Source organism: Phodopus roborovskii, unplaced genomic scaffold (genome assembly GCF_943737965.1).
Source record: "Phodopus roborovskii unplaced genomic scaffold, PHOROB, whole genome shotgun sequence".
Classification (NCBI taxonomy): domain Eukaryota; kingdom Metazoa; phylum Chordata; class Mammalia; order Rodentia; family Cricetidae; genus Phodopus; species Phodopus roborovskii.
In genome coordinates this window covers 1,902,083-1,923,854 of record NW_026125700.1, presented here as the reverse complement: position 1 = coordinate 1,923,854, position 21,772 = coordinate 1,902,083, and the positions used below count along the sequence as shown (strand labels likewise).

At 36.5% G+C, this 21,772-nt stretch overlaps 2 protein-coding genes across 6 annotated transcripts in view; one reads left to right on the top strand and one right to left on the bottom strand.

Annotated features, from left to right (window-relative positions):
* The window catches only part of Ocrl (OCRL inositol polyphosphate-5-phosphatase), a 486,659-nt gene that overhangs the window by 89,411 nt on the left and 375,476 nt on the right, over positions 1-21,772 (bottom strand). The window lies entirely within an intron of this gene.
* Positions 1-21,772, top strand: part of Smarca1 (SWI/SNF related, matrix associated, actin dependent regulator of chromatin, subfamily a, member 1) — a 70,271-nt gene that overhangs the window by 17,240 nt on the left and 31,259 nt on the right. For all 5 annotated transcript variants that reach the window (XM_051178469.1, XM_051178467.1, XM_051178472.1 and 2 more), the window contains exons 9-16: positions 693-761; positions 5,058-5,167; positions 5,776-6,002; positions 7,007-7,128; positions 10,547-10,699; positions 12,493-12,625; positions 13,360-13,508; positions 14,370-14,489. In XM_051178469.1, coding sequence (XP_051034426.1) covers positions 693-761; positions 5,058-5,167; positions 5,776-6,002; positions 7,007-7,128; positions 10,547-10,699; positions 12,493-12,625; positions 13,360-13,508; positions 14,370-14,489 — 1,083 coding nt within the window. The remainder of the gene's footprint in view (positions 1-692; positions 762-5,057; positions 5,168-5,775; positions 6,003-7,006; positions 7,129-10,546; positions 10,700-12,492; positions 12,626-13,359; positions 13,509-14,369; positions 14,490-21,772) is intronic.

Here is a 21,772-nt window from a genome sequence, read left to right as displayed (position 1 = left end):
TGTATGTGTGGAGACCAGAGGAAAATTTGATCAAGTCACTGCTCTTTTTATAACTTTATGTGTGCTCTCAGATTGAACTCATGTTGTTATGCTGACCCCATGAGCCATCTTGCTAGCCTGAAACAACTGTTTTCAAAACATAGAAAATAGGTTAAAATTTATACTCAGTTTTCTCAAGAAAGTATAAGCCCCAAAATTTTAGAGTAAGCATATTTGGGAATAGTGTAGTTTTATTCTAATTATTCTGTCTGTTATTTTGCCTATATCCTATTTTATCACACTTATAGATTGAGTCTAGAGTAGTGTGTTGTTTTCATTAAATTTGAGAGACTTAGTTTTCATTATTATCAACATATTTTTTAATGAGATCAGCAAACTGAACAGAATGATTCAAGGGTTTTAAGCCTTAATTTTTATATCCTACTTTTCTTAACTAGATATAATGTGTGATATAGTATAGACTAATATTTTCTAAGGTGATAGTGTTCCTTTATATTACCATTAAAATTTTCTCATCCATTGCAGTATTTTCATCTATTTTAAAAGTAAAACATATGACCATCACAATAAAATGTTTTGAAAGTATGTTTAAAGTGGGTCATTTCAATATTAGTTGTATACAAATGTATAGAGTATCAAGTTTATTTTAAACAAATGCATGTACTTATTGTAGAATTTTTACCTCTCCACAGGACTTTGATTCTTGGTTTGACACTAAAAATTGCCTTGGTGATCAAAAACTTGTGGAAAGACTCCATGTAGTAAGTAACAGTAGTCAAAAAGTCAATAATAAATTTAATGGAATATAATTGAGCAAGAAAATAAACATTCATAGCATCTGAACTTTTGGGCTTCCTGTTTGCCATTTGCCTTAATTTCTTGTTTCTCACTTGTATCCCTTTTAAGAACCTTGTGGTCAGCAAAGCTTTCTTTGGCCTCTCCAGAATAACTTTCTTTTGTTCTCCATGATCCTATGGTCCTTCTTTGTGGGCCCTCTTTACCCTTTCATATCCCTCAACTCCTCCAGATGACATCAGTATTCTTGTTTCCCAGTGACCTTTCTGAGCAACTGATGCTCTACTTCTCCAGTGTATCAATCTGAAAAACCATTTTCTGTCACTTGGATCACTCTTTTGCTAGTACTATCAAGCCTTTTTTTTTTTTTTTTTTTTTTTTTTTTTGCATCCTTGTTCCTCTGCTACATCTGCCCTGACAACTCCAAAGTGGAATAAAGTAATGATCGCTGTCTTCTGGGTTTCAGTTTTGCTGTTGTCCTGTATGAGCATAGTGAGAGTTTTTGTTGTACTGTGGTTGCTCAATACTGACAAAGACAATTCAGCTTTTAAGGTGGAGCTATTATGATTTCATGTTCTCTAGGATAATCTGGAAATTCATGATACCTGCTCCTTCAACAAGACTTTCTACAGCCTCTTCCCTCTTTCTTCTAACATCTGATTCATATCCACCCAACCTCAATAGTTCTAGCTCAGGTATCCCTTGCCCTCCACCTCTATCAATAGGTAGCACTGTTCTCTTCTGAATGACAAAATGGAAGTCATTAGGTAGGAGTTCATTTGTCTAGCTCTATCTTGCAAAGCTATGTACATTTTGGTTAATCAGCTGCCTGAGTGAAAAGCATTATCTTTTCTCTGCCCCATGGCAAATTCTTCCATGTGAACTCTGAATGTCAACATTTCTTGTTTCCTTGTAGGTTTTACCCCTTGGTTGATTCCAATAACTGATGAAATTTTCTACTTCTCTCACTGTATTGTCTCCTTTCCCTCAATACATAAATATGCTCAAGTAGCCACCTTGAGGACCTTGATAAGATGTGTCTGAGTTATAAAAGATACGTTGCAGCCCATCGTGCAAGGGTCTGGTTTTCTAAACCCATATCTACCTGACCCCCCCCCCCCACACAGAGAGAGAGAGAGAGAGAGAGAGAGAGAGAGAGAGAGAGGGGGAGAGAGAGAGAGAGAGAGAGAGAGAGAGAGAGAGAGAGAGAGAGAGAGAGAGAGAGAGACAATGAAACTTGGTTCAGCCCAATTTAGGTAAATAGTGCTACACTAAGACTTCTTGGAGTCTGACATCAGCTTGATTATTTATTTATTTACCACATTTAAGCATAACACAATTTTGGGAATTTTTTTTCAGTTCCACAAGTCCAACAAAGCTTAAGACATGCTTAAATTGAATCTCTTTACAAAGTGATATGGCTTTGTCCATAGATGGGTTCTTGTTGACTTAGAAACAGTACTCAAGATAAGGGTCTAGGGAGAATGACTGTGGGAATCAGGATTTTGTTTGGCCCTGATATAACACAGAAGTCACTTAAGCTGTTGTAAAGTATGAGTGACATTTCTCACAAGGATAAGTTTTATGGCTTAGAAGCAATGCTTATGGTTTTAGGCAGGAAGGGTCTGGGATAAGTAAAACATAAATTCTGGAAGATATGGGCAGAATCTGACTCACCAGACAGCAAAGGATCACCAGATTGTAAACTCTGTCCATTCCCAGCATTCCAGGAAGAGGATGGTTTAAACATCTCTTTCCTTTGAAGGATGCCCATGAATTTAACTTCCTGGTTTCCTCAGTTTTTATCTATGTACACAGGTACTTTTTGCCATATCCGTCTGTCCGTCCATCCATCCATCCATCCATCCATCCATCCATCCATCCATCCATCCATCCATCCATGCTCCCTCAACTATGCTCCCTTAACCATGATTTTCTTTTGACAGGCAATCTACTTCAAAGAGTAGTTTACTTCTGCATCTTCACTGTCTAACCTCCTAATTACTCATAAATCCACTGATTGTTGATGACTCTCCATTCCATATGGGTGAAACCTATTTTATGTAATGTTCAATGACTTTTCAGTTACTAAATTCAGGATATATCAGTAGAAATTATCTCTACTAATCAATATTAGAAAATACTTGGTTTCTCTGAAGATCCACTCCCATGGTTTCTTCTACCTTAGCCTCTAACTCTCAATTTTACTTCTTACAAAATCTATATAGTACCTCTCCTTTATCATTTTGCTTTCTACTATTTTAGTTATCCATAGTCAATCATAGTCTAAAAATATATAAAATCATAGAAATAAAAATGATTATTCATCTCTATGCATGAACCTCCACTAGTTTTCATACCATTCTTGGAAGTATCTTTATCCTTATACAAAATACTGTCTGCTGTTAAAAGAAAAAAATATTCATCTAACTTATGTTGCTCTATTATATTTTATTATTATTATTTTATCATATTTCTGTGCTGGATTTATAAATTAGATTTATCATAGATATATATGTATGAGACATCATATTGTATATAGGATTCTATATAACTTGCTATTTTGAGAATCTTCTGGGGATCATGGACTCTGTTTCCAGTGGGAACAACTAGGGACAATTGACTTTTAGCTTCCTATTGCACTCTGAGGTTTTCTTCTGCTGTTTAGATAAGTTTAAAATGCTCAAACCAGAAACCAGCAGTCTTATTATCTCTTATAGATATCTAATAATAATGACTACAGTTTATTGCATGCTCACCACAAATAAACTCTGTACATGAACTACCACACATTTCTATAGAAGCCTAGGAAATAGGCATTATTTTCAATACAAAATATGTTAAAATATACATCTGAAATATTTTTAGATAAATTAAGAAATAAACTTGAAGAAAATTAAAATCTGAATGTTTAATTCTGCTTCTACTTGTTAGCATAGTGACTTTGGTGGACTTACTGAGATTGAAATAATCATATTCAGCCAGGTTGTGATGCTGCATAAGGCAGAAGGATCTCTGAGTTAGAGGCTAGCCTGGTCTACAGAGTGAGTTCCATGACAGAGGAACCCTGTCATGAGAAACACAAAAGCTAAAACTAAAAGAAACAAACAAACAAAACCATCAAAAAAAAAAAAAAAAAAAAAAAAAGAAAGAAAGAAAGAAAGAAAGAAATAATCACATTCAGAACTGGAGAGCTGGCTCAGCACTTAAGAGTATTTGTTGTACAGAAAGGACTTGGGTTCAGTTCTCTATATGGAGGAGCACAACCATCCATATCTCTACTTCCAGGTGATACAATGCTTTCTTCTGGCCTCCATGGGCACCATGCACACACATGTTGCACATAGTATACATTCAGGCAAAACATATATATATGATATAAGTTAGATGAATCTCAAAATATTGAGAAAAGAAATAATCATATTCCCTTCAATGATTTATTATAAAGATTTAACTACTACATATAAAGTAAATGGTGCACTATATGGTACATTTGCTGGTAGATATTCTATGAATTGGAACACCACTTTCTTGTGACAAAAATATGTTTTCCAGGGATACACTAATTACCTTTTATCTCTATGCACACTTGTCTTTCTTTTTTTTAACATAGAAATTATTTTAAATTACCTGAATTTTAATTTTATTTTGAAGGAATTTAAACTGAAACTCTCATTTTCTATTTTGTCTAAGTTAAAAAAACCTTGTATTAAAGGCAGTATTTAAAGCAAGAATTCTTCATTGATTATTCAATAGACAATAGTCTTAATTTTAACTTAATTTCTCCTGTCATGTCATGAATGTTTAATTTTCCTCCCTCGTTTTTACAAGGTCTGGGAATTTGAACCTAGAGTCTTGTGAGTGCTGATTATTCACTCTTTTTTATTTTTATTTATTTAATTTTTTTTTGAGAAACACCACAGCCTCCATTCTGATTTTTTTTTCCTTCCAAGACAGTTTCTTTGTGTAGCCTTCTCTGTCCTGGAACTCTGTAGACTAGACTGGCCTTGTACTCAGAGATCTGCCTCCCTTTGCCTCCCATGTGCTGGGCTTAAAGGTGTGAGCCATTCCTAGTTTCTCAGGAGTTATTTTTGGGTGGTTATTTACTGAGAATTTAAGCAGCTGTTGGTTTTTATTATAGTTAGTGTTTGTTACATTATGTATCAGGATGAAAGTTTTAACAGTTGGGTAGCATTAATGAAATACACAATTTGAAATTGTAAATGCTTCATGTACTTTTATAATAAACTTTGCTTTTTTAGGTTTTAAAACCATTTCTGTTACGCCGCATAAAAACTGATGTAGAAAAGAGTCTGCCTCCTAAAAAGGAAATAAAGATTTACTTGGGACTGAGTAAAATGCAACGAGAATGGTAAGATATTTTATATCCACTAACATATTTGTTGAATCACATTTGTTGAAAGTTCAACAGGATAATTACATTTTATACTTAAATGGCAAGTTAAGTCATTCAAATATTCTATTAAAAATGGTTTTTTATTTAAAATGGAAGTTGAGATTGCTTTTTTCTCTAGCATGAATAAAGCTCAAACAAGTCAAACTTCACTGTAAACTTTCAGCAAATATAGTAATTAGTGGATAATTTTCAGATGTAGTTGCTGGAATTGTTAGTGCTGATGACAGTTTTTAGTAATGGATATGATATAGGGACATAGGTCCATAAGCAACATGTAAGTAAGTAACATACAAAACAAAACATTCAAATCTTTAACTTCTTAGTTTTTCAGATCATATGTTCTTTAAATTAAAAACTTTTCTTTCTTTTGGGATTAAACCCAGGGCACTGCATATTAAGCATGCATTCTACCACTGAATGATCCCTCCAGCCCTCAAACCAAATCTGCTTTTATTTAATCTATTCCTATTTAATAGGAATCTAACCATATTACTATGGGAACATTAGCTTATACATGGCATTAATTGTTCTTAAAGTTGGTTAATTATAGTTTAACATTTTAGGTATACAAAAATACTGATGAAAGATATTGACGTTTTAAACTCTGCTGGCAAGATGGACAAGATGCGACTCTTGAATATTCTGATGCAGCTCCGGAAGTGCTGTAATCATCCTTATCTATTTGATGGTGCAGAGCCTGGCCCACCTTATACGACAGATGAACACATTGTCAGCAATAGTGGTAAAATGGTAGCTCTGGATAAGCTATTGGCGAGAATTAAAGAACAGGGTGAGTGAAGGATATATTTACTTTTTTTTTTAGCATGGAATAAACTCACAACAATGGTTTGTGAGTGAATAAAATGTTTTATATTTGTTCATCTACTTGGTTAGTAGACATTGTTGAATACTTATGGTTTGTCCGGAGTCGTCCACAGGCTCGGAATTCAAAGATGAATATGACAATGGCTTTGCCTAGGAGAAGCTCAAAGTGTAGTGAGGAAGAGGAACTGCAATTCGTTGTACTAAGTGCACTTCATTGTGCTGTTGAGAAATGGGGTTGGGAATGTCTTCATGACAATGTTTGAAGTGAAGACTGGGCAATGTAGGTAGGAGTGGGCCCTTGATAACGGGAGGGGAGTGCTTTGCCAGGGCAATGCAACAGTTGTGAAAGAAGCGAACACAGCAGAGTAGGTTATGGTATGTGAGGTAGAATGGCGTTTGGTGATTTTGGTAAAGATAGATGGTGTCACATTATGGAAGGCCTATAATCCAAACTTCAAAAAGTGTTTAGACTTTTATTTTGGATGTAGAGGAGTTATAAAAGACTTAATGGAAGGAAGTAACATGAGTAGAAATGTATGCCAGGAAAATAAGGTTAGAAGCACTTTGTGGGAAATCTACTGGGAAGGAGAGATTAAAACCAGGAGACAAGGTGGAAGGCAGTTGTGGTAGTAGTCTAGTGAGAGATTATATGGATCATTGTAGATCCTTGGGATAAAGACAAGGCAGAATCTTAGTCACAGTAGTGTGTGTGGAAGAGTTTTGAAGACCTAATGAAAACCTTGTTGCTCAACAAACAATTTCATATAACATTCTTTGTTTTGTGTGTATGTTTGTCTGTTCATGTGTCATCTTATTTAGATTGTTTATGATTCTTTATTTTGTTTTTTGACTTTCAAGTTGGCTAAAATTACTAGCATATATTAATTGCAAAAAGATAATGTGTTTCATTATGGCATTTTCATACTTGACACAAGTTGTGTAACCCAGTTTTCTGGTGAAATATTTTAGGGTCAAGAGTTCTCATTTTTAGCCAGATGACTCGTCTGCTAGACATTTTGGAGGATTATTGTATGTGGCGTGGTTATGAGTACTGTCGACTGGATGGACAAACCCCACATGAAGAAAGAGAGGTGAGGACAAGAAAATGAAGCAAGACTAAAAAAAAATCAGAGCTCAGTTACATAATACTTTTTTAAAAATAAAGTTGTTTTAAGCTTTGGTCTGGTCTACTTCTAGATGGTACTAACTTTCTCACTGCCATCATGGTCTTTCTACCATATTTATCTTCTGTCCCACCAGTTTTCCAAATCATCCCGAGCTCTTCAAAGATAATCTTTTCTTAGAAAACTATCTGATTCCATTCTCATCTCTTTTAGCCACTGCTCCATTGATTACTGTTTCTCAACTTACCATTCCTATTTCTGACTACGTATTGTTTTCTTAATTTGTCTTCCACTGTAGACCCTTGCCATTTATGGAATTTAATGGTGGACATTTTGCTGATTTATGATTAACTAACTAATATTGAGTTAAGGAATAGTCTTGGCTGTGGTGGGCTTTTGTCAAAATGAGTTATGACAAAATAGGTGTAGGTACTTAGAAGTGTGGGATTTTAGGACACTAAAATGTTGGTTTGGAAGCAAGAGTAAGTACACTTACCTATCACCCAATGTTTTCTTCAGACCTGGAAATTGTTGTAAATCTTTTTTATTATTATCCACCACACATGCCATGGCTCAAAGACATTTAAAACACATCATGTCACTTTGTTGATGGTTTTGCTAATTCTTTTTCTCTTTCCTGTGACCCTTTAGGTCTCTGCCTTTGGTTTCTTTTTTAAGTCAATACTCATGCTCTGGGCAAAAGAACAAGATTTTATGGAACAATAGAAAATACACAGAACTTGGTTTGGAGACCTGACTTTTAACACTATTGCCACCACTTTCTTGTGTATACAGATCACTTAATTCTGTGAGCCTTGATATCTTGAATTTTATAAAGATAAAATTAATACTAAATGCTTCTTTCTGATGACATTGTGAAGTTTGGTAGATATAATAACTATAAACAGTTTAAAAATACACAGTGCACTATATATTGTGTGCCATAGAATTGCACACATGTCTGTATATGTTCAGGGCAACTTCTTATGCCATAGAAATCCCAGCCTGTGCCTCTCTCCTTACCCACCTTCTTCAATTGACAAGGTTTTCTTTCCCTTATGCAAACCCTTATTGAAGCCTGGGTATCACATAGTATAGTGTTGCTAACAGCACACAGACCTCTGTGTTAAGGGTTTTTTGCTACCTGTTGAAAGGAAACAGTTACATATAAAGGATGTTTAAATGCTTCAATTACTTCCCACCCTATAGTTTGAAGTCCTCTAAGACACTTACTTGAAACTTTTGTTGACTTAGTTCTGAGAACATATTCCTTCACTAAACATAGCACCTCTGGTTCTATTCAAGAAGATTGACTCTTCTTTCTAGAATGAAGAGGACACCAGGCAGAATTTAGTAAGCATTATCTGAACTCAAAATACCAGTTGTCACTTCTGACATATCTCCCTGACCATTACTTAGTGATGTGGAAATTCTTCCTTCTCCTCTTCTTCTAAAACTCCAAATACTGTTCTCCATTCAAAGGTTTTGAATTACATGGATCAAATTTGAATAGAGAGAAGTCAGAGCCATTCTTTCTTTACCCTGGGAGATGTCCTGTTTATGTTGCTGTTCACATACTAATTTCAAGTCTTTTCCTAATACAGTTGATTCTTTGCTTTGTGTATCAGCAGTGGAGATTCCCCCCTTAATAATTTGTAGCATTCACCCTTTCCCTATGGATAAATTAAGCCATCTATGCCTCTAGTCATATATTTATATATAGCCAGGTACATTGATGTTCCAAATGATTCTTCTCCCAGTAGTCTGGTAAAGAACTTATAGGATTTTTTGCCTCATGAAATTGTGTCTCAGAGAAGTTAAAGGCTCATGTCTCAGATGTATATACATGGCTGAGTTATGCTTCACTCCTAGGTTTTTGTGATTTCCTTTAGATCAGGGTGCCTGTCACCAATCTTATTGCGTTACTACATGGTTTCATGCTCTACTGACTGTGGTAATGCTAGTCACCTTGTTTGCCTAGAACTTAGACCATGCTTGTCTATTGCATTAAGAATATATGTGCATTTTGTAACTAAATAAGTAATATATGAGTACTGAGGGAAATTTGCAAAATCAATTTTCTCTGGGAAATTTTTATGAGACTATGTAAGAAATTGATACCATACTATATATATATATATATGTATATAGTATGTATATATGTACACATGTATATGTATATATGTGTATATATATAGTATGGTATCATAATATATATATACATATATATGAGATATACATACATACATACATATATATATATGATATACATAAAGTTCAGTATCCTGGTACTTTTAATCAGGATTATATTGTGCATTGTCAGTAAAAATAATCATTATAAATAGGTTTAGGAAAATATTTAACCTTAACGATGTACTCTAATGTAATGTGTCCCCTTATTGTTGATGATTTAGGTTGTTTCCAATTTTTCACTGCTGTAAAAACTGCTACAGTGAAAGTCTTTATACATAAATCTTGTGCAAATCTCTGATTATTTCCTTAGGATAAGTTCCTGGAAGTGGAATTACTGGGTCAAAGGGTATGAACATTATTAAGGCTCTTGGTGCATGTTGCCAAATTGCTTTCCAGAAAGATTGTTCCAATTTACACCCCCAGAAGCAATATCCCTCTGCTCCCTCATCAACATTGAGTATTATCATTTTTTATCCTTAAAAATGTCATTATATTATTTGTTTGCATCTATTTAATTGCTAGTAAGAAATGAACATTATTCTTGTGATATATATTTGTATTCTGTGAGTTGAAATTGTTTACTTCTCAGGTTCCTTTTTATACTGGAGTCAGCATTTTCCTAATTAATGCCCATGAGATCTTTGTATAGAAGATATTAACAATGTATTAATTTTTAAGTTTCTTTACTAAATTTCCCTGGACACATCATTCTGATTTTCCTTATTATCTGCCTATTTTCCTTTGTCATTACAGTGATACTGACCATTTTGCTCTTACCTGCATTTCTCACCTTTTCTCTCTCTTGATTGATCTTAGCCACATCTTGACTATCAGGCTTCAGAATGGTATTGATGTTTCTGTCATTTTACTTGAAGATATCTTTCAGCTCTTAATCAATTAGAACAGTTTTACTATACTTTAAAAAGAATGCAAATGAATTATTATTTGCTCAGTTAAACTTATTTGTATGATTGGTCTTTGTTTCCAATGGTTACCATTTACGAAGTTCATATAGAAGAACATCTTTTCTTCAGCTACTTATACAATGCAGTACATAGCTTTGAAGAATATTATAAAGTATTAGGTTATAGAGAATATTATATATAAAGTATAAAATTATTTTCTATGAGCATGTTACCTTTTATATTTTTTAAGATTTTCTCTTTTTATGTTCCTTTGTTAATTAAAAAAGGGAGCGATAGAGGCCTTCAATGCTCCTAATAGCAGCAAATTCATCTTTATGCTGAGTACAAGGGCTGGAGGGCTTGGAATTAACTTGGCAAGTGCTGATGTGGTTATCCTATATGATTCGGACTGGAATCCACAAGTTGATCTTCAAGCTATGGTTAGTAATATTAACAATACCAGGAAATTATCGTAGCTTAGAATAATGTTGTTTGTATAGCAGGAAGCTAGTGAATTATTAAAAGGTAAGAATTTTGGAGTGTTTTTTGTTGAAATTAGAATTAAAGTTGTTGAGTTAATTGCAAAAACAAATGAAAACTAACATATATACTTCAGATATAAGTGGAGAACTTACACACACATACACACACACAAGCACACACACACACACACACACACACACACACGCACGCACGCATGCGCTTTCATTATAGAATAGAAATGGCCTTTTCCTATTGTTAAGTATGGAGGAAGCTTCCTGAGTTTGTTTCAATGAACATTAACAATCAATTCCATTATTTTGCATAACAAATACATGCCAGGCATAATGGCATGTGCTTTTAATATCTGCACTCAGGAAACAAAGGCAGGGGAATCTCTATGAGTTTGAGGTGACCCCAGTCTACATAGTGAGTTCCAGTCCAGATGGGGCTACATGGTTACACTCTGTTAACAGAAATTTTAGTACTGAAATTAGAAAAGCTCAGACTTTAACTTTTGTGATAAAATACTTGTAAAGAGAATGTAAAAATATGAAAAAGGAAAATGTGCTGTTTGAGGACATCCTCTCTCTCTCTCTCTCTCTCTCTCTCTCTCTCTCTCTCTCTCTCTGTTAATTTGTGTACATGTGTGTTCTTGAGAGATTTGGAAGCCAGAAACTGACATGAAGATGTCTTCCTCAATTGCTTCCCATATTATTTTTAAGACAGGTTCTCTTACTGAGCCTGGAGTTTGCCACTTTGGCTTCACAGGTTAGTCAGTGAGCCTGCCCCCATCCCTCTGACCTCCCCAGGCCTGAATCCACTTGTTTCAACCTTGAGTATACACCACTATGCCTGGGTGCTAGATATCCAAACTTAGGTCCTTATGCTTGAGACATCTTTTCAACCTTATAAATAATTTTGTACACACACATACACACACACACACACACACACACACACACACACAGCTGTTTCTCTTACTGTTTGTTACAGTCTTGTCATTCAGGGATTGCTGTTTGGAGTTTAAAGTTTTACATATGTGTAGAGCATTAAATTCTCTTTGAATGTGCTTTATGTAAAAATTGGTTATTGGGCTATAGTGTTTTTATATTTACTACAAGGACTGTTTTTCAACCTTGTTTCTTTGTTCCTCCCCACTTCCGCTCTGTTCCCATTTGCTCTGGTAGGTTCTGCATTTTAAATACACTCTCCCCATATGCTTCTATGTTGCCAGAATTTGTCACCTTTGCTAATTTTAAACCATTGGAGCAATTCTAATATAGCAAAATTATGAAGCTCTCATTAATATTTATGAGTCTTTACTATTATCCCAGAATTGCCTTGGTAAGCAGAAAGAACTGCTTGATGGATGATGAGATAAAGCAGACTTTTGTCAGCATAGCAGCCCTGGCTAACTACTTTATTCCTTACTACAGAAACTCCTTGCTTGTCCTAGGGATGTTTGCCTTTAGTAAGTTAAAATTACATAGTAACTTTATTTGTCCTCATCTTAAAGGGGATTTGCCTTATGAATTTCTGAGTTTCCCAGTAGTAGTACAACACTCTTTGAGATTTCTTTGTTCCCAGAAGTCTTTGAACATTCTCAACACCCATTACCCACCATTCACAAGTGACAGGTATAGAGAGATTGAAGTCTGAATTTTATTTTCATATATTTATAGCATTGTAACTATAAGTCTAAGTCTTGTCTATAGTCTCTGGCATCTTACAGTTGGACTCTCTCTGCTAGGATCGGGCACATCGCATTGGTCAGAAGAAGCCAGTACGAGTCTTCCGTCTCATTACTGACAACACAGTGGAAGAGAGGATTGTAGAGAGAGCTGAGATAAAACTGAGACTTGATTCAATTGTTATACAGCAAGGTATTTCTGTGTGGAAAGTTCATTAATTGGAGGAGGGGAAAAGCACATGTAGTTTACTGCAAAGGAGAATAATTTTCAATAATAATTTTTCCGTTTATTTTTAGCTTATAATGCCATCATTTCTTCCTTCCCTTTCCTCCCTCCAAACCCTCCCATACACACACACACACACACACACACACACACACTTTCAAATCAATGGCCTCTTTTTAAAGTGATTGTTATTACATGCATATATGTATATGTATATTCCTAAATATAACCTGCTCAGTCTGTATAATGTTACTTATAGGTAAATAATCTTTGAAAAGATGTTTGTAATCTTTCTACTTTAAACCTATGCCTTCAGCATATGAAATGAACTCATTCGGTTATAGTTGAATGTCAATGACATGACTTTTGCAGTACCTTATGCTATTTAACAAATAAACATCGGCTTCTGAAAATTTTCAGAATATATACCAGAGTATCTTTTCCATAAGGAGAAGTTATCTGAAAGATGAAATTGAAATGCAAAAAAGTGTTTCTAACCTGGGGTTTTTAACTGAAATAGTGAATTAGAAAATGTGGTAGAAAGACTGGGAGTCATTTATTAAGTAAATAACATTGAACTCACCAGTGTTTGTCACAAAGCTGTTTTAGATATGACTTCATCCAATAGTGTCAGATCAGAACCATTATAGTGTACTTTCATTGAAATAGAATTGACTATGTTTCATTTTAACTGTCATTAGGAAGACTCATTGACCAACAATCTAACAAACTGGCAAAAGAGGAAATGTTACAAATGATACGCCATGGAGCCACCCATGTTTTTGCCTGCAAAGAAAGTGAGCTGACAGATGAAGATATTACAACTATTCTGGAAAGAGGGGAAAAGAAGGTTAGTTCAAAATAGCATTTTCAAATAGTATTTTCAGGATGGGTTATTTATAATTCAATCATATCCACATACATGTTATATTTGTGCTGAACTTCATATTTCAGATAACTTGAATTCTTCCTAAGAACTTGTAGATTACATAGGGTAGGGCTTTGCTTTTCTTAGCTCAGCACATCATTCAAAATGAAGTGATTACTGTCTACTTGAAAATACTGTGCTTAAACACTGTGCATTTTGTATGTAATCACATATGGAAGGACTGCATTTTGTGTGTTTTTTGCACTGTGTTAAGATACTAATTTTGAAAGCATTTTATAAACATTGGGTGAAACATTAAGCCATTCTGTGTGTGCGTGCATGTGTCTGAGACAGAGAGAGGGAGAGAGAGGACAGGGAGAGAGAGAGAGAGAGAGAGAGAGAGAGAGAGATAGAGCCTTGCATATTGTATGTTAAGTACTGTATCACAGAGTTAACAATCACCCCAAGAAAAATATGTTCTGTCCCATTCTTTCAGCATTGCATTCTTTAAAATTATTTTATTTTTTATTTTATGTTTATGGGTGTTTTCCTCCATGGGGTCCTGGAACAGAGAAGAGGGTGCCCAGTAAACTTGAATTGGAGGTATGGATGGTTGTGAGGCAACATGTGGGTGCTGTGATTTGAACTTTTGTCCTTTCCAAGAGCAACAAGGGCTCTAAATGGCTGAGCCATGACTCTAGCCCCCAATACTGCATTCTTCCCTTGTAACGTAGCAGAGTTGACATTTCATAGCATATCTGGCTTCCAGACAAATAGAAAATTCCCATTTTTTGGTGTGTTGATTCATTGATCATTTTCTTCTTTCAATATATTTCACTTCAGACTGCAGAGATGAATGAACGCATGCAGAAAATGGGGGAACCATCTCTAAGAAATTTTCGAATGGACCTTGAGCAAAGTTTGTACAAGTTTGAAGGAGAAGATTATAGAGAAAAGCAGAAGGTAACTTTATATTTGCAACCATTAAATGGTCAAACGTTTTTCCCTTGTAAAATCTGTAATGCACCACAGACATTTATGTAGGACAAGGACAATCTTTAACATGATGCCGACCATTGTGTTTACTGGTGACACTGCAGGTGCATACTCTTTTCCCAATTACTGGGTCACAAGTGTTTTTTTTTTTTTGGAATATTTACAGAGGCATTACTGATCTGGCAATCTGAAATCAGAAATATCACAGAATTTTTCTTAAAATTTGGATTTTTGGATCATTCTAGAATTCATATTACTTTTTAGATTGGGATGCTCAGGATGTACTGCTGCATTGGTGAAAGTAAGTACAGGGATGTGGTTGAGTCCTGAAGCTCAAGCTGAAATCTCATCTTTATTACTAGGGAAATGTCTGGGTACTCAGAGATGTACCAAAGAGAGGATGTAGTAAGTATACAGAATGATTCTCATAAGAAAATGGCTTATTATTTGTAAAGTAATTATAACCTGGCAGCAAGTGTGTTAGCGCTTTTTCCTGTCATAAAATACCCCTACAAAAGCAAGTTAAGTGGGGCTGGAGAGATGGCTCAGTGGTTAAGAGCATGTACTGTTCTTCCAGGGGACCTAGGTTTGATTCAGCACCTGTGTCGTAGCTCGTAATCTCTTATAACCCCACCTCCAAGGGCTTCATTCTAGGATTCCAAATTGCATCGTTGAAACAAAGCTAGACTTTAGCAGAATATGGTGGCACACACCTTTAATCCCAGAACCAGGAAGGCAGAGGCAGAGGCAGATGGATCTCTGTGAGGCCAGCCAGGACAGCCAAGGCTGTGTAATAGAGAGACTGTCTCCAGAACCCAAAACTAAACCAAACCAAACCAAGCTAAACCAGAAAACTGTGGTGATGTCTTACTTGTATAAATAAAGCCTGCCTGAGGGTCAGAGAATGGAGCTTGCCACTAGCTAGCCATAGAGGTCTGGAGGTCTGTATAGACAGGCAGAAAGTGAGGTAGCTGGACAGAAACAGGATATAAGCAAGGAGAAACAGGAAATCCCACTCTTGTTGATCTACATCCATTGGTTCAATGTCTGTCTTTGCCGAATTTTCTACATAATCCAGAAGGTTGGGTCCCACAGAAAACAGACTACTGTATACATCTGTTTGTAGGATGTTTCAAAAACTAAAGTTTTTTTTTTCATTTCTTTGGGAATATCAGGGAATATGCTTGTTGAATGCTTTCATAAAAATAGGTTTAGATTCATAAGTCGCTACCAGAGTTGCTTCCTAAGTTGCTATACCATTTCACATTCTCCCAGCAGTGAATGAGAACCCAGTCCACATTTTTGCCAGTACTTGGTGGTGTTGAAATATTGGATTTGCACCTTTCTAATAGGTGCATAGTGGCCTCTCATTATTTTAATTACACATTTTTGAGATTATAGTATATTTCTGTCACTTCCCCTCCCCCTTTCAAATCCCCAATATATTACACCTTGCTTTCTTCAAAATTATTTCTTTAAACTTTATTTACATAAAATTTTCATTTATTTTACATACCAGCCACAGTTTTCCCTCCCTCCCCTCCTTCCAGTCCCCCCAATTTCCCATCCACCCCTCCCCCCTTCCACTCCACCTCAATCTCCATTCAGAAAGGGGCAGGGCTCCCATGAGCTTGAGCAAAGCCTGGCACTTTGAGTTGAGGCGGGACCGAGGAGCTCCTCCCCTCGTGTCAAAGCTGAGGAAGGTGGGCGTTCATGGACTCTGGACCAATAGTTAGGGAACCTGCATGAGACTGACCTAGACCCTTTGCATGTGTGTGACAGTTGTGTAGTTTGGTTTTATTGTAAGGCTCCTAGCTGTGAGATTAGGACCTGTCCCTGACACTTAGCTGGCTTTTGGGAGCCTATTCCCCATGCTGGATAAGATTAATTTCTTAAATATATAAATACAACCTGCTGAGTCTGTATAATATGACTCGTATGTATGATTTTAAGGGCTGGCCATTTGGCATTGGATAATCAATCCTTGTGCTCTTGCCTGGGCAAGACTATTTCTCCTGCTGTCAGCCTTCCTTAGTTGCTTGTAGTTCTTTGTGTAAGGTTGAGGCCACATGTGCCTTTTCCCTGCCTACATTAGCATGTCTGTTGGCAACATCATTGTTGAGTTTGTATTTAGGCAGTCATGTTAGTGAAACTTCATGGGTGTTGCTTCTTTGACATTTCTAGAAGACACAATCTCACAACACATTTTCTGCTCCTTTGGCTCTTAGAATCTTTTCTCTCCCTCTGCTGAAATGATCCCGTAGCCTTCGGTGCAGGAGTTGTGCTGTGCATATATCAGCTGAGACTAGGCTCCACGACTCTGCAGTTTGATTGGTTGTGGTTCTCTGTGATGGCCTCTGTTGCAGAAAGAAATTTCCTCGATGCAGGGTGATAGCTGCTGCGGTCCAGCCTCAGCTTGGGTTCAGGTCCTGAGACTGGGAAGGAAAAAGTCTGACCACCAGGTGGATTAGACTCAAACGGCCTTGAATAGCTCGAGTCATTTTTATTAATGCTTTAACAGAGTTTTTTTTTTCTACCAGACTTATATGAATAGTTTTATTATTGGTTCCTAATTCTGACTTTTAAGAAATATATTCTGTCAGGAGGTGGTGAGGCACACCTTTAATTCCAGCACTCGTGAGACAGAGGCAGGCAGATCTCTGTGAGTTCAAGGCCAGCCGGGTCTACAGAGCGAGTTTCAGGACAGGCTCCAAAGTTACACAGAGAAACCCTGTCTCGAAAAACTAAAATAAAACAAACAAACCATCGTATTTTAAGAAATACATCAGAATCATCATAAAAACCCCATTGTTCCCCTTTATGCTTCCCCAAATACACTTTCTCACCCCCTACATAACCTTATTCTAGACACAGAGTTCAGCATTTTTGCAAGCTTGGCTAAATATCAAGCCAGACACATCCTGCTCTGTCAGTACCATGTCAGCTGGCAGCTTCATAGTTTCAAAGTTAAAAAGTAATAGACATGGGTACATTGTTTTTAAGAACAACAATATTCAAACACAATTCTTGCATGTCTGCATGATATGCTTTTTAATTACATATATATATATATATATTTTCTTATTTTACATATCGATCCCAGTTCCCTCTCCTCCCCTTCCTCCTTCCAATGCCTTCCGATCCCCTCCCATCCCATTCCCCCCCCCCACTCCACAAGGAGGATGATGCCTTCCAGGAGGGATCATCAAAATCTGTCAAGTCATTTGGAGTAGGGACTAGGACTTCTCTCCTGTCTCTAGGTTAAGGGAGTATCCCTCCATGGGGAATGTGCTCCCAAAGTCCTTTTGTGCACCAGGGATACATCCTGGTTCTACTGTCAGAGGTCCTTTAGACTGCTCAGGCCTTCTAACTGAGACCCACATTCAGGGGGTCTGAATCGGTCCAATGCTGGTTTCCCAGCTGTCAGTCTGGGAGTCCATGAGCTTCCCCCTGTTCAGGTCAGCTGTCTCTGAGGGTTTCTATAGCCAGGTCCTGACCTAATTTTCTTATCACTCCTCCCAACTTCAACTGGATTCCAGGAGTTCAGCTCAGTGTTTAGCTGTGTGTGTCTGCTTCTGTTTCTATCAACTACTACATGAAGGCTCTATGATGGTGGATAAGTTAGTCATCAATCTCATTATCAGGGAAGGGCATTTATGGTAGCCTTTTCACTGTTGCTCAAATTGTTAGTTGGGGTCAGTCTTGTAGGTCTCTGGACATTTCTCTAGAGTCAGTTTTCTCTTCAAACCTATAATGGCTCCCTCTATTATGGTATCTCTTTTTTTTCCTCTCATCTATTCGTCCCCTGACTCAGTCTTCCTGGTCCCACATGCTCTTCTCTCCTCCTCTTCTCCTTCTCCTAGCCCCCTCTCCACTCACTGCCCCACCCCACTCCCAATATGCTCAGGAGATCTTGTCCCTTTCCCCTTCTGTGTGGGAGCTTGTCTGAATCTCTTAGGTTCCTCCTTGCTTTTTTTACAGTTCCCTTTTCTGTAAGAGGGTCCCATGCCTCAATCTCTCTAAAGGGCAGACCTTGATATGGCACTCTTTCCCCATGCCAGTGCCCCACACTTCTCCCACCAATACAAGCTCCTGTGTATGATAAAGATGTATCTATCCATCCCATGTTTTGTACTGTATTTTTTCCTCTCAGAGCATACCAGATCCTATCATTGATTCTATATGCTTGGTGTCCAGGGAACTTACTCCCAACAGCTGGCACTATGTATATTCCTGAGACCTTTTCCCTATCTTGTGTATGCATGCTTTACTCTCCTTTCCAGAACTGTGAGATATGGTTAATCTTACAAGTGTCATTTCCTCCTATGTCCCCAACTGTCTCTATTGAGTTAGAAAAGTTCCCAGGATTAGGAGTTGTAGGTAGTAATTCCAGATAAATTTAAAAGTATTAGCCCCCTGCTGAATCTTAGGGGAAACATTTGAGAAAGAACAGAATTTCCAGGGAAAATTACAGCTGTCGGATGTGTGACTGACAAAGTAAAACTAAAAAACTGCCCCAAAGAACCAACAATATAATGAGAGAGAAAAATGCCTTCAAGCTGCATGAATTTTGCAGATTCCTATGCTGTTCCATGGTCTACTGGTCCTTGACAAGTAACAATCCATTTCTATGTGTTCCTTGCCCTGGGGAAACCCATTTGACATGCAGTCATATGCTGAACTGAGACTAAGCTGCAGGGCTCTTGAGTGCACTTTTATCTGTTGGTGTAAGGATACATATTCAGAATGTTGTAAGGACTTATGCTGGTTTAGGTAACTGGTAGTCGTAGGGTCTCTGCAAAGATCAATGGCTTCACTAGCCCTGGGTAGTTGACTAAGCTTTTAGTACCGGACATGATATCCCTATTTTTGTGTGTGTCTTAACTCCAATTAAAGAGCTACTGGTTACTACTATCCCCTTAGGGTAATTGTGCCTGGTCATCATTGTGGTTCATAGGCATCATAGCTGGGTAGGAATGTTGGTAGCTTCCCTCGATTGAAGTTTGCACGGCACCTTCTGGTATCATTAAAGCTGGTCCTCAGGGAGGATGCACTCAGGGCTTTTTGAGCTCAGGAATCTCCAGGCCTTGTGTCTGAAGTGCATGGTATCTTCAGCAATAGGAACCTTTCACTTCTTGGGGGCAACCAAAGTTAATAGCAATATCCTTTATTGTTTTGGGAGTCTCTTGGGTTCTCTGACCAACAACTTAAAAGAGGGATTCTCATGTCTGATGTTGGGGATTTTATTAGATAGTCTATGTCTCTTTAGGGGAACATTGCCAGATGAGATGGGAAGAGTTCATTTAAACTATACACATTTATATACAGGTGTGACACGTATTATAGGTATTTTTAAGGTAAATAGTTAATGTCTAATTCTTTATGACTATTTCAGACATCTTTACTGTTATTTTACCCTCCTCCCTCCTTCTGTATTTCTCTCCCTTCTACTCCCTAATTGATCCCTTCGTTTCCTCCACCACTCCCTTCAGATCACTAGTACCCTGCTATTGCCTTCTCTACCTCCAATAGGTGGAGAGTATTTCTCCTTATTTTAACCTGAAATATTGAACATATTTTCCATATACTTAACTACCATTTCTTTGTCTTCTTTGATTTAAATCTTTTGCCCATTTTATTATTTTTTCCAACTGAATTGTTTGTTTTTGTATTGTCAATATTGGGATACTTACTTTATTTTGATAATGGTCCTTTAATCAATTTTGTCATTTGCCATTTTTTTCTCCCCATTTGTAATTTATTTTTTCATTCTCTTAGTCCACATTACTTTTTTTCCTTTTCTTTTTCTTTCTTTTTTTGTTGTGTATGCTCTTAGTCTCTCCTGCCTATGTGAGTTCTTTGTTTTTCATTCATGACCCTGGATACTTTGGGAAAGCATTTATCAGTTTTATTTATCAGTTTTTGGTAACTTTTTTGACATTATGATTTTTTGGTGAGAATATCCCAGAAGGGATGTCATGTCCTGTACATATAATCAGAGAATAAATGATCTTAACCAATCCCAATCTTTTTATGGGTGATGTTAACTTTTTCATTTAGTGGATGGGGATGGCATCTGCCAAATTTCTCTCCTGTGAATTTAGTATTTTTACATTTGTAATTGATAGCTATCTCGGGGAGGATGTTGTGAAACTTGTACATGATGATCTTAGCTTCTGTTGGGGGATTTATTGTTATGATGTTTGCCTGAGGGCACTTTCTCATTCCATCTATTATTCCTACTTGGGAATTTCTGTAAGAAGTAGCTACCCCTTCTCTGTCAATTATTTCTGTCCTTATTTATATCATTATAGACTAATGTGTTATTTTTGACTTACAATAGTTTTATTATTATTATTATTATTATTATTATTATTATTGCTAAAATTATTCTAAAAGCATAGTTTTTGAACTAATAGAAATGATGTTTCATTAAAGTGAAACTCTTTTTCAAGTCTTGGCTTTCCTGAAAACTGAGAACTGAACCATTCCAAAGTGCATCGCACCCCTTGATAATGCTCTCTTGCTCTCATTTGCCTCTGATAGGTTTTCTTCCTTGCCTTATATTTGTCTGTTTTATTTGCAATCTTGACTCAGATACTTTGTATTTTATCCTGCTTAGATGGAGGTGATGGCCTTTCTGCACAGGGTAGAAATAGCCTGCCTAATATGTTTTTAAGATCTAATTATGTGATATGAATTTTATTTACTCTTCAATTATTCCTTTGGGTTATTGGTGCTGAGTGTTTTATTAAGTGGAAAAAATATTAATAGAACCTAAATATCATTGGAACCTCTTTTGTTTTCAGTGCTGGGACTCTCTTATGCTCAGTACATCCTACAGTACTGAGCCCCATTCACAGGAAGAGTAAGATTAGTGTTAGTAAAATATTGGTGTATGTATAATATAATAGGCTTTCCCATGCTTCAATTTCTAGCAAACAAGATAATTTATAGATAAGATATAGTGTAATGATTATGATTATCCCTATATTTGAATGTCTACTATTAACAGTAATATGCAAAATTAGAATTTTTTGAATATTGTCAGTTGAGATTATTTTTATTTCTGTACATTTATGTTTTATATGTAGGGTCTTAAATGAGGCTCATATTATTTCTGAAGAGAATTGAAAATCTGAATGTTAATGTAGATTTTCACCACATATGAGTTGCTGAATCAGTCACTTATTTTACTAGTATGCCTGGTAAATTTAATCATGGCAGCTGACATTAATCCTTGATAAATT